This window comes from Onychomys torridus, chromosome 4 (assembly GCF_903995425.1).
Source record: "Onychomys torridus chromosome 4, mOncTor1.1, whole genome shotgun sequence".
NCBI lineage: Eukaryota > Metazoa > Chordata > Mammalia > Rodentia > Cricetidae > Onychomys > Onychomys torridus.
The window spans coordinates 7661795-7674936 of record NC_050446.1 but is presented as its reverse complement, the minus strand read 5'-3'; the positions used below and the strand labels follow the sequence as shown (position 1 = coordinate 7674936).

General features: G+C 52.9%; 1 protein-coding gene across 1 annotated transcript in view; it reads left to right on the top strand.

Moving 5' to 3' along the window:
* Ncs1 (neuronal calcium sensor 1) overlaps nucleotides 1–13142 on the top strand; it is a 52923-nt gene that overhangs the window by 32462 nt on the left and 7319 nt on the right. Inside the window, exons 3-7 of the mRNA XM_036184479.1 lie at nucleotides 4936–5074; nucleotides 6635–6713; nucleotides 8256–8344; nucleotides 8776–8853; nucleotides 11497–11613. Of these exons, the coding sequence (XP_036040372.1) occupies nucleotides 4936–5074; nucleotides 6635–6713; nucleotides 8256–8344; nucleotides 8776–8853; nucleotides 11497–11595 (484 nt within the window). The 3' untranslated portion in view covers nucleotides 11596–11613. The remainder of the gene's footprint in view (nucleotides 1–4935; nucleotides 5075–6634; nucleotides 6714–8255; nucleotides 8345–8775; nucleotides 8854–11496; nucleotides 11614–13142) is intronic.

The following is a 13142-nucleotide window of genomic DNA, read 5'->3' as shown; positions in this document are numbered from 1 at the left end:
ACTCCTTCCAGCTTGCTGAATGTCCCTTACCTCCAGTGTTGTCTGCCCCAGCTCACTCGGGAACCTTTAAGGCAAATGTTAGATGGGCTTCTCACCCCAGAGACAGGGAAACTGAGGCTCAATGAGACAGAGTCACCTGTTTAGGACCATATACAAGTCAAGGACCAAGAGACCCAGGACCAGTCCAGGTTTGCCTTAGAAGCCAGAGCCCTCCTTAAGAAAAGTAGTGGAGCTGGGCAGTGGTGGCATACAACTTTAATCCCAGCACTCTGAAGGAAGAGCCAGGCAGAACTCTGTGAGTTCAAGACCAGCCTGGTCTGCAGAGTGAGATCCAGGGCAGCCAGGGCTACACAGAAGCCCTGTCTTGAAAAACCAAAAATAGTAAGTAAGTAAGTAAATAAAGATAATGAAGCTGAGATTCAGGGAGATGCTCATTCAGCAGAGTAAGGACCTGAGTTCAGGCCCGCAGTATCCACACAAAGTGCTGGGTGCAGGCTGGAGATTTGGTGTAGTGGTTAAGAGCACTTCTTGTTTTTGCAGAGGACTTGGGTTTAGTTCCTAGCACTCACATGGCGGCATACAACTGACTGTACCCCCAGTTCCTGGGAATCGGACTCCCTCCTCTGATTTTCTCAGCACCAGGCACATACATGGTACACACATGCACACACACACACACACACACACACACACACACACATACACACACATACACACACACACACACGTGTGTGTGCAAGGAAAACGCTGACATGCATAAAACAAGAAGTATATCTTGCTGTGTGTGTCTGGGGTGGGGAGGAATGGGTCAAGAGGACCCCTGGGGCTGCTGGCCAGCCAGTCGGTGAGTGCCAAGTTCAGTGAGGGACCCTGTCTTAAACAGTCGGGTAGAGAGCAACGGAAGAAGATGTCTGATGCTGGCTTCCACACACTCGCTGTGGGCAGGTGCATGCATGTACGTGTGTGTGTGTGTGTGTGTGCATTTGAGTGTGAGTGTGTGTGTGCGCTCAAGAGTGAGGAGGTGGGGCTCATGTAGCCCAGGCTGGCTTCGAACTCACTAGTGCCTTTGCCTTTATAGAACGGCTGTGATGGGGTGCCACCATAGCTGACTTGAAGTTTTAATATCCTCAAGTTCCTATGTGTTCAATGCAGTCCTCCAAACAGCAAGCCTGGAGTCCAAGGTCCTGAAAGTGACAGTGAGGATAATCAGAAGCCCCGCCCCCATTGCCCACCCCTGTCTTCTGTGAGTGAAGTACTTGTATGAAGTGGGGCCCGTGTGGTAGACCCCCAGGTTATCTTCCCTCGTAGCAATGAGACTCCCTTCCTGAAACATTGACAGTGACAGTCGCCTAAGGTACCAGTTTGCAGTGAACTCTTGTGACTGTGACTGTGGGCCGCTTTGCCCCTCTGCTCCTCTCCCCAGGCTGATCTGAGCCTGCAGTGGTGAGGACCCTTACCTCATCTGAGGTGCAGAGCCAAGCTTCCAGTCCCCACTAACTGTCCCAGGTCACAGGAGAGATGAGCAGGACTCAGAAGACAGAGCCTCTTCTTGTCCCTGCCTCATCTGTGGAATCTAGGCTCCAGGGTTGACCATCAACGTTGCTAGACAATGGACTCCCTTCAACATTCACTAAGAGCCAGGGGTCCCCGAAGGTTCAGGACTATTCCTGTTGTGAACCATCTGTCACCATGTAAGTTACACCCGACAATCTCAAGCCATAACTGGGAGCTGCCACCAGATCCAGCCCTGGGAAATAGTGTGTGCTGGGTGGGCTGAGGTGGGGGCTTCTCCCAGAGGAGGCAGCCGGGTTGGGGGAGGGAAGAGGGCTAAGCCAAGGGAACAGACCCCTACACTACCATTGGCTTCCCTGTCTCGAAAGTGGGCACCACAGTCCTTGCCTCCTGGGCTTGTTTGGATAATTCGGCAAAATCGTGCCTGAAGAGCTCAGGCCCAGTGCTTGGCTCCCTGCAGGTGCATCCTAGGAAAGCTGCTCTTCCTGGGGCCCAGGCAAGCCAGACATTTGTAGATCTCCCTGAGTTTGGGGTCTCCATAGGCCACCTGGCCCTCAGCCTGAGTGTGGCTCCCCAGTGTCTGGAGGAGGAGGCTGGGGATGCTGCTAACTAGGGACATGGTTTGCTATACTCCAATGCCCAGAACACCCCCATGTGTGGGTGCCAGGGAAACTGAGGCACAGTGGGGTCTGCCTTCTTAGCCCTCCAGGTTGGGCTAGGAGCACAGATTCACGTGCTCAGGTGACTGGCAGGTGTACTGGCAGCAGCATTGACCCAGCAGAAAAGATGGAGGAGGCCTGGCCTGATGGCACCTGGCCCTGGCTGGGGTGGGAAGAGTCAGGTCTCATTTGCCCTGTGTGGTCTTGAGGGGGCTGTTGGGCAGGGCACAAAAGCAGAGTGTGGCAATCCATGACCTTCAAGGTGACAGTTTGCTGGGTAGATTAGAGGACTGGGAACAGGCCAGTGGCTGGAGAACCTCGGGCCTCCTCGCCGTTCTGGTGGAGGCAGGCACCCTCCTCCACTTTAGGAGGGCGAATAGTGGGTTATATAATGTTTGGGTATAATCGCTTTCCCAGCCGCTGACATGGGGGTGGTGCAACCTGGATCTCTTCCCAGAGAAGAGACTAGGAGGTGGGGAGGCTGGAAGGGAGGGGCTCCACTTCTGCTAACAGACACGGTTACCTTGGACTGGTATCACACACACACACCAGAGTTGGCTTGCTAACCTTGTCTACTGAGCTCTGTGGTTCTGGCTAGGGCCTCTAGAAGATCCTGTTCCATGGAGCTCAGAAAAGGGACCTAGACACCTGGTTTCCTGCTCTCAACCCCACCTGGAGGCTTGTGTGTTCATTCAGCTCTCCAGGCAGACACTTGCTGGGTGTATGTTAGACACTTGGCCACGTACAGGTTCTCAAGCTTGGGGCAGCTGGGATTTGTAGCCTGTGCAGTGTGTTGGAGAGGTACCATGAAGGCCACCCATCATGGGGGCTTTGGCTAAGGGTGGAGCAGGACTCTTGCCCTAGCTGGGTTAGACAGGTTGACACCAGGGGCCTGTCATGGTGAATAGGTGGCAGAGCTTACAGGCCTCGGCGGGGGATTGGGGGGAGATACTGAGCACCAGGAGGTGGTGGAAGGTACATGATGGGGGCTTCTGTGCAGACTGGTACTCCTCCTGGGCTTCCAGCATCAGCTCATGGGGGTGGCTTCTCCAGCCTCCTATTGATGGGGTGGGATTCAGTGACAGCTTCTGCAGGGCTAACTAGATACTCAGTAGAGACTGGCACTCTGCCACCAGCCCCTGCAGCTGATGTCAGTGCCAATGACTCCCGCTGGTGCAGTGTGGGGTGCCTCCCCCACTCAGGAGCTGGCTTCTCAGGGCCTCCTGCGGGGCACTCAGGGCTAGGCTCTGGAGACACCTTCAACTTTTTTTTTTTTTTTTTTTTTGCTTCATCTTTGTTGATTTTGAGACAGGGTTTCACTATGTAGCCCTGCCTGTCCTGGAACTCGGTCTGTAGACCGGCTGACCTCCACTCACAGAGGTCTACCTGCCTCTGCCTCCTGGGACTAAAGGCGTTGCTTTGCTTTTAAATAATTGTCACGGTCCTTAAAATAGCAGGGAGCCTTGTAGAGAAGTCGGAAGGATAGTGGGGATGTGCAGGGGGGTCAGATGATCAGTGGGTAGCTCTCACTAGGATTCTGGAGTTCTAGCTTTGGGTCTGGGAGTCATGAGCCAAGCTAGAACTAGGAAGCTCGAGATGGCCTGAAGGAAGGAAGCTCAGACCCAGTGTCCGGGCCCCTCACAGCCCTGCTTTACTTCATTCTGCTGTGTGGCCGTTAACAGGGTTCACAGGCACCCCAGGGTTGACAGGGGCAAGTAGACCCTTTGAGACTTGCCAGGACAGATGCAGGGATGCTGGATTGATGTGGGGACACAAACAAAGGACACAGGACAAGGCACTCCAAGAGCCGGGGTTGTGAGTAACTGGACAGCTGGGCAGGCCGTCCTTATCTGTCAAATGGGATCATTGCTCTGCCTCTCATGACACTGTGACTGCCTCTGGCTGTCGACGGTGGGAGGAATGGTCCTTAGAAGAGAGCACGCCCCACCTGGGGGACAGGGGTAGCCTCAGTTACACATAAACACCAACTTAAAGCTACATGTCATTAACTTCAGTGTACTGACAGTCACACGAGGGACTGTTTCACACGGCTTTGTAGCATTGCCCAATACTGGAGAGTGGATGCTGGTAAATATTAAATATCAGGCCCCAGAGAGACACGCACCATGTCACCCAAGTCTAGCAAGATGGGTGTGACCACCATTGCTCTTTGTCCGCAAGCATTCTGAGAGGTGAAGGCATTTGCTTAGGCTTGCACAACTGGCGCACGGCTGAGCTAGACTGGGTTTGGCTTCTCAGGCCGCACTGTCAGTGGTTGGGGCATTGGGAGGGTCTTGTGCAGGGGCAAAGGTGGACATGTCCAGGTGGAGTCCACAGGGCCTTCGGAGCCCCACACGTGGTTCCAGTGGGTGTCTGCTCTACTCCCTTAGAGCAGGCATGGGCTAGGGGTCGTACAGGAGCAAGCGGCCCCTCTGTGGCACTAGGAGTGAGGCTTCCTGGAGGTCATCTGCTGACCCTCAGCTTCTGTGTGAGGAGTGTCAGACTGAGAGGCCAAGTGCACTGTGTGCCACGTCCAGGTGAACCCCTGTGTTACCCCTGATTTCCTGTGTTCATGTGAGGCTCAGAGAGCTGGAGTGATTTGCCCAAAGTCACACAGCCAGCGAGAGGTAGAGGTGTGAACCCATGCATATGACATCTGGGTCCATGTTCATCAGACCATGTGACACTGTTACCATAGCTTTCCTGCTCTGTGGCAGAGGCTCCTGGTGGGTGATGTTCTCTGCCACCTGTATGTTGTCTGCAGGTACAAGGGCTTTATTAAGGACTGCCCCAGCGGGCAGCTGGACGCGGCTGGCTTCCAGAAGATCTACAAACAGTTCTTCCCATTTGGAGACCCCACCAAGTTCGCCACGTTTGTTTTCAACGTCTTCGATGAGAACAAGGTGAGCTGCAGGTTGCTGTGTCTGCCCAGCCCTGTCGCATCCTGCAGCAGGAGGTTCAGCAGCTCTCCTAGCTCACTCTCCGCGGCAGGGCTCCCCACTCAGGACTGAATGCTCACGCGCACCTGGGCACAGCGGCACACAGAGGTGCGGCACTGAGGCACACACCAGCACAGATCAAGACCGAAGCATGCGTACATGTGACATACCCACCCACACAACGTGTTCATTTATGTGACTAACACACCCAGGGCTCCGTGTGCACAAATACACAGGCTTGCACATGCAGACACACAGAGAGCTGTATGCATGTATGCAGGCACATAGCGTGCACACACATGTACATATGTGAGTTTTCTTGTGGATAAAAAATGTAGGATCCACTAGAGATAGTAACTGGTTGTAACTGGTGTTCACAGTGTGATTGACAGGCCCGACAGCCATCTGTGGAGCTGGCATTGCTTTTTCTGGTTTTTGGGGACTGGTGTCTTATTTAGCCCAGAGCCTTTGGCTTCTGGTGCTGTGATAAACATCGTGACCTAAAGCCACCTGGGGAGGAAGGGTTTGTCTCAGCTTCCAGGTCCCAGTCCCAGTCCACAAGGTAAGGCAGGAATCTGGAGGCCAGAGCTGAAGCAAAGGCTGCCGAGGAGTGTAGCTCACAACTCCAGACTCCCCCACATCAATCCTTAGTTAAGAAAAACTCCACAGGCCAGTCTGCTGGGGGCATTTCCTTGAGGCTCCCGTTCTCAGATGACTTTAGCTCCTATCAAGTTAACAAAAAGACAAAACAACAAAAAATTAGCATGGCCACCCGGGCTGACCTTCGATTCTCTGTGTAGCTGATGCTGGCCTTGAACTTCTGTCTGCCTGCCTCTGTCTCCCGAGGGCTGGAGTTACAGTCATGTTACAGCCACCGTGTCCCGTGGTGTGGGTGCTTTCAATGCCCCCATTTCACAGACGAGGAAAATGAGGCTTAGAAGAGTGTGGCTTTTGTGCCTGGCTCTTTCACTGAGTACCACTGAGCATGAGTTTCCAATACTTATTGTGTGGCACTGGCACTGGCCTTGCTAACCCGACAGCTGACCTGTCCAGGGTTAGGGTAGCCGGGCTTGCAGACCGTCCGGAGACGGCATTTTCCTGACTCCGTAGTGTTCCTGGAATCCCTGTCACTCACTTCTGCACTTGTGACTCAGGTGGTCCCAGCTTTCTCCCAAGGTGCTCCAGTCTGGGAGTCCCCCTGTCTGGCATTGGGAGGGGTTCTACCCTCTCTGGACCTCAGTTTCCTCTTTTGTAAAACAAATAGGTAGAACTAAGCTGCTGTAGGCTTGGCTCTCTCCTGAGCCCCTCCACCTGCCGGTTTCCCCAGCATTGCTGTGTGTGCGTGCATGGAGCCTGGCAGGCATCAGTTTCTCAGGGTCCCTCTTCTGGCTCTGCCTCCTCCCCTCCCTCCTCTTTCCCCTCCCCCTCCCCTTCTGTCCTCTGTCCATCAGCCACCGGTGTCTTGCATCTGCTACTGCCCATGAGGTCCGGGCTGACCAAAGCCGTCCCCTTTGTCTCCCTCAGGATGGCAGGATCGAGTTCTCCGAGTTCATCCAGGCACTATCGGTGACCTCAAGGGGGACCCTGGATGAGAAGCTGCGGTGTAAGTCCCCCATCCCCCACTAGGCTAGAAGGCTGCAGCCCCAGCCCTTGCCAGGAGGAGGCGCCAGACACTTGCAGCGGTCACCACAGATGGAGTCCGCTCTGGGAGGTCAGGGCATTCCCAGAGGCCTGGGCAGCGGGCTCTGGGCAGATGGACCCAATGTGGTCAGGAAAGCAGGCCAGGCCACCTGTGCAGAGCCAAGAAGAACCCTGCCCTTCCAGGACAGATAAAGGTCTCAGAGGGAGGGATTGAGTTTTGTGAGGCAGAGTTTGCAGCCATGTTGGTGGGACAGGCTGCAGGGTGTGGGGTGTGGGTGGGAACGGGAGTGATGTTGGGACAGTGGACTCTGTGGGTGCTGTCTCAGGGTCCAGATTCCTGTAGACCCAGGCCTTCAGCCATATTGATGATCTCTCATATATTTACTCATTCAACAGACATCAGTTGAAGGTGCCACCTGTGGTACCAGGCAGGGATTCAGGGTCTACCCAGGGCTAAGATGGATGGGTCCTCGCTGTAGTGACTGTCATTCTGTCATGGAGACACAGTTCCTAAACTCCCTAATGCTGGCTGGGAGGCAGGGAGAAGGAGGTGCCAGCTGAGCCAGCAGAGGGGTTACTGACCGCTCTGAGAGCTGCTGAGCCCACATGCTGCGGGGGGAGTATTGCCGTGGCAGAGGGGGGCTCCAGGCCAGAGCCTCATGTGAAAGGCTGCAGCAGGAAGAGGAAGCCTCTGAAGCAAGGACGTGCATGGCACATGGCGGTAGCAGGGGAGGGGACAGCTGGGCAGAATGCCCTGGTTGGTGGGTGCTTTTGTTCCACAGTGGCGTCTGTGTTTAGAAGCAGAAGAGACTTATCATCACGTGCATCCCATACATTGCTTTATTTCCTCCTTTGTCCACCGTGGGAGGGGCAGCCTGGAGATGAGAGGTCAGGCACAGGGGAGGCAGAGCCATAGTGTCAGGGATTTGTGGGAGGCTCTGTTGCCATGCTGGTCTCATGAGCCAGTACAAAGACCTGGCTGTCTCCTCCAGTGGCTCCCATATTGCCCCACTCTGGGGACTGCACTTCCTCACACAGATCACTCCAGCCTCGGTCCCTGTAGACCAATACCTGCATATTTTAAAAATTATTGTTATTATTTTTGCCATACTGGAGACTGAACCCAGGACCTTGCCTATGCTAGGCAAATGATCTGCCATTGAACTACAGCCCCAACCCTTGTTTTTCAAGTTCTCACTATATAGCTCAGACTGGTCTAGAACTCACCGTTTTAGCCTAGGATGTTTTTGAACTCATAATCCTCCTGCCTCCACCTCCAGAATATGCAGATTAGAGACATGAGCCACTGTATCCAACTCTTGACTCTGTGTTTATTTTACAACACTGGCTACACTGGTGTGTGAACATACCCTCGTATAAGTGTGCATTGGCCTGATGTCTGATCTCAGGCTTTGTACTGGGTCACAGGGAGGGGGAGGGAAGAAGTTGCTGCTGCCCAGGGCCAGAGTGACACCCCACCCCCACCCCCGCTGGTTGACCACAGGGGCCTTCAAGCTCTATGACTTGGATAACGATGGCTACATCACCAGAAATGAGATGCTGGACATAGTGGATGCCATTTACCAGATGGTGGTGAGTCTCAGGAGGGTAACAGGGAGGCCATCAGAGGGTGAGTCCCAGGAGGGTAGGGGTGGTGGGGAGGCCACTTGTGACCTACAGGGCCCAGGGGAAACCCAGAGTCACTTTCCTGTTTCTGGACAGTACAGGCCAATCGAGTATTTCTGATTGAGTAGCCATGGACATCCCTGCCTGGGGGTCAGGCAGGGACTGGGTGGATAGTGGGGCCAGGTGGCTGAGATGTTCCTTTGAAAGGTGGCAGGGCTGGAGAATGGGAGAGAGAGGTGGTCCTCATTGGCACCAGCCCAGGGTGTCAAGGCAAGGGTTTAATTATGAGCTCAAAAGCAAAAGTGCTGGCCTAGTGCCCTGTGGCCCGGCAAGGGCTAAGCTTAGCCACAAGCCAAGGCTGCTGTACTGGCCGATCTCATGTTCCCTGACCTCGGCAGGGGAACACTGTGGAGCTCCCAGAAGAAGAGAACACTCCTGAGAAGAGGGTAGACCGGATCTTTGCCATGATGGACAAGGTGAGGTGGGGCATAGGGACCTTGGACCTGGCCGGGCTTTGCCACGGATCCTTGGGGGACTGGCTCAGAACAGTCAACCTGGCTGTCTGGCAGCCAATCAGACTTTTTTGTGAATTTTCTGGAAAGATCCCTTGTAATTACCCAGTGCCCTCGGACTTTGTTATTCTGTCCTGGACTCCTTTAATATTCTGCAGAAGACAGACTTCTCACAATAACAGCTCCAATCTGTGATGTAGCTTTGGGGTGTGGCTCAGTGGTGGAGGGCTTGCCTACCATGCACAAAGCCCTGGGTTCCATCCCCAGCACTGCACAAACATAGTGGGCATGCCCATCTGCCTAAGTGGAAGCTTTGATACGGGCAGCAGCTATGTGCCACTGGTTCTGATGGTCATCTTAGGTTCTGGGGAATGACAAGACTGTCTGACACCCCCCGCCCCGTGCCCCCGTGTTCACTGAACTTGCTACATTTTAGCCACAGACCCCGGGTGGAGAAGCAGCTTTCTCTTGTGTGTATGTGTCTCTGTCATATGCATGTGTGTTCTCCTGTGCGTGTGTGTGGTGGAGGCTGAAGGATGACGGCTCTCCACCTCATTTTCTGAGACAGTCTCTCCCTGAACCTGGAGCTTGCTGATTCAGCTAGACTGGCTGGCCAGTGAGTCCCAGCGACCCTCCTGTCTCAGCCTTGGCCCTGACACTGGAGTTATGGGCACATGCCACCTTGTCTGGCTTTTATGTGGATTCTGGGGATCAAACTCAGGTCTTCAAGTTACCAGGCCATCTCCCCAGACCTCTTTTCTGCAGAACTCTGTGGTTCCTTTGACTCTGTGGTACCCTTCGTCTGTTTTTCTGGGGGTGCTGAGGGTCACACCAGAGCCTTGTACAAGAACAAAACCTGTGCTCTACCCCAAGCAGAAACATTTTCCCCCCAAACTGAAATAACTTTGATTTGCATGGAAATTTGACATCGTGGGATGAAGAAACAGCCTCTGTAGCCTTTATGAGAATAGAAGTCCCCAGGCTTCCTGCTGCCTGCTGATGCTAACAGGTTTGCCCCAGAGCTCCGAGCTCTTAATTAGGAAGGGAGATTAGCACATGGGAAGGCTGCAGCTGGGCTTCTGCTGCCCCCAGACAATTTTCAGATGGGTTGCCAAGGCAGTGCAGCCCTCTTGTAGCGGGACCCCAAGCTGATTTCTGCTAAGGCAACCCCCCCCCCCCCCCCGCCCTGCAGTAGTCAGACAACTTCTGTTTTTGGAAACATCATAGATAGACCATGGGTTTACAGGGGTCATGGTTGTGGTGTCCCTGGGATGGTGACCCTAGGCCAGTTCCCTTGCCAGACCAAAGGGGACGGGTGCAGCTCCTCCTTTGTAGGGTGACCCTGAAGATTTGAGGGCTTGGGTCAGGGGGTGCACTGAGCATCATAGGTATAGGCTCTCAGCCATCATAAGATTGGCCTTTCCAGGGTGAGTGTTGCCTTCCCTGCTGCTGGAAGTGCGTGAGTGGTCCCTGAGGCCTAAGTTTTAAGTCTAGGTGCCTTCTCAGGACTCCTAGGTCTTGATGTGGCCTGCTCCAGGGGTGACTTAAATGCCTGAAGCCCCCAGGAAAACACATGGAGCATTAGCCTTTATGATTAACCACCTTTTATGCAACCTGTATGTATGTGTATGGGTGCCCTTCCCAGAAGCTGACCCACCAGAGTGTCTCACTGATTTAGCTAGACTGACCAGCCAGTAGGCCACAGGGCTTGTCCTGTCTCTATCTTGCCTGAGGTTACAACTCTGTACCACTATGCCTGGCATTTTGACATGGGTGCTGGGAATTAAATTCAGTTCCTCATACTTGAATGGCAAACATCTACACCTAGTGCTGGAATTTTTTTTCTTTTTCTTTTCTTTTTTTTTTTTAAACTGGGAATTTTTTGAAATGTGATGGTGGTGGCGCACACCTTTAATTGTAGCACTTGGGAGGCAGAGGCAGGCACATCTCTGTGAGTTTGAGGCCAGCTTGGTCTACAGAGTGAGTTCAGGACAGCCAGGGCTACACAGAGAAACCCTGTCTCGAAAAAACAAACAAAAATGCCATTTTGGATAAGATAGTAAAACAAACCAAACAGAACCCGTGGAAATTGTGGTAGATTCTCTACACATCCTCTGCTACTGAGCCCCCTCCAGCTCTTTCTGTATGTTTCAGGATCTGTAAGTTGCCCAGCCTGGCTTTGAACTCCCAATATAGCCCAGGATTTGAGTCATGAGCCTCCTGCCTCAGCCTCCCAAGTAGCTGAGAGTACAGGCCTGCAGCACGGAGCTCAGCTCATTTCAAATACTTAATGGTAATAAAAATACGGAGTGGGATATGAGCTGGTACAGTTGCTTTGGCTGATAAAAGCCCAGAGCTGCAGGTGTCTTTAAGTTGACACGTGGAATGTTCATTACCCAGACCTGTCACTCTGCCATTCCCTGGTCCCCAGATGGAGAGAGAACCAGAGGCTGAGAGAGGTGGGTCAGGAGTGCCAGGTCTGTCTGATGTCCCACCTCCTCTGAGGACACTGTCAGACTCAGGAAGTTCTGTTGAGACCAGCCGTGGGTGGGCTTGAGACCCCATCCCAGGAGGCAGACTCGTTTTCAGCCCCCTCTCTTCTTACAGAATGCTGACGGAAAGCTGACGCTTCAGGAGTTCCAGGAAGGCTCCAAGGCCGACCCCTCCATTGTGCAGGCACTGTCCCTCTACGATGGGCTGGTATAGTCCAGGCCCAGAGCTGGGGTGAGTTGGATGGGTCCTAAGGTGGGGGTGGGATGGGGGTGGTGAAAACCCACCCACAGGACAGCCAGCACGGGCAGCTAATTCTCTGTGTTTCCAGGGTGCTTGGGAGTCTGCCCGTATGGAGCCAGTAGCCAGGTTTTCAAGTCAGCCACGGCCCAGTGGTGTTTTATTGTTTTTATCAGTCCAAATCTAGCCTCTAGTTAGCTTGAGAATAAGTTTTCCTGGCCTGAAGAGATGGCTCAGAGGTTAAGAGCACTGGCTGTTCTTCCAGAGGTCCTGAATTCAATTCCCAGCAACCTCATGGCGGCTTACAACCATCTGTAATGAGGTGCTCTCTTCTGACCTGCAGGTGTACATGCAGGCAGTACACTGTACACATAATAAATAAATAAATCTTTAAGAAAAAAATAAGTTTTCTTGGGTTGAAGACATTGTAGGCAGTCAGGGGCAGGACACTGGGAAGACAGGATGGATGCTTTGCTTGCTCTCCAGCTCAAAGTTCTGAGCTCCATTTTGAAGCTTCCATTAATATTACTTAAAGAAAAGCTTTATGTGTGTGTATGTGTGTGTGTGTGTGTGTGTGTGTGTGTGTGCACGCGTGTGCGTGTGTGCATGTGCAGTGCACTTGTGCACATGTTTATGGGTGTACATTTACCTGCAGAGGCCAGAAGAGGGCATCAGATCTACTGGAGCTAGAGGTCTCTGTGAGCCGCTGGATGTAGGTGCTGGGAACTGAACTTGGGTCCTCTAGAAGAGCAGCCAGTGCTCTGAGCCACTGAGCCATCTCTCCAGCCCCTCTGTTAATACCACTTTGCACAGAAATGCTTTTGTATTGACAAGGCTTTAGAATTGATGTCTATAAAGAAAAGTTCCCTAAAAATAAATGTGGTAAATTAAGAGTTTACTTCTGCAACTTTCCCATCTGACCTAGACATGGTCACAGTGGTCAGAATCATTCACTTGTTTGAAGTTACACTTATGTGTTTATTTATTGTGTGTTTGCTCTGCCGTGGCACACGTATGGAAGTCAGAGGACAAGCTGCTGTGTGTTTCTATCACCAACCCTGCTCTGAGCCAAGCAGGATGAGTCCCGCACGCTGGGGAGTGGCTCTGACTCTGATTTGCTGACTGTGGTGACCAGATTTTAACAGCAAAGCAGACGACAGATGCATGCTTCTTCTTCTTTATCTCTTTTCAAAATGAGTTGGTTTGTGTGCATCTGCAGGTTTCTGTTGGCATCGGGTGTCTCCCTCTTTTGAGATCCACATTCCCATTGGACCTGAAGCTTGTCCATTAGGCTCGACTGGCTGCCAGCAAGGCCCTGGCATCTGCTTGTCTCTAATGCCCCAGTAACAAGCGCAAGCACATGCTACCTCAGCTCTTTTACCTGGGTGCTGGGGAATCAAACCTGGATCCTTATACTTACTCGACGGGTAGTTTAGCAAATGAGCCCTCTCTCAAGCCCCGAATTAATTGTTTTCCTGACATCTTTAAAGGTAACCAATGACATTTAAATATCCATCACTGTG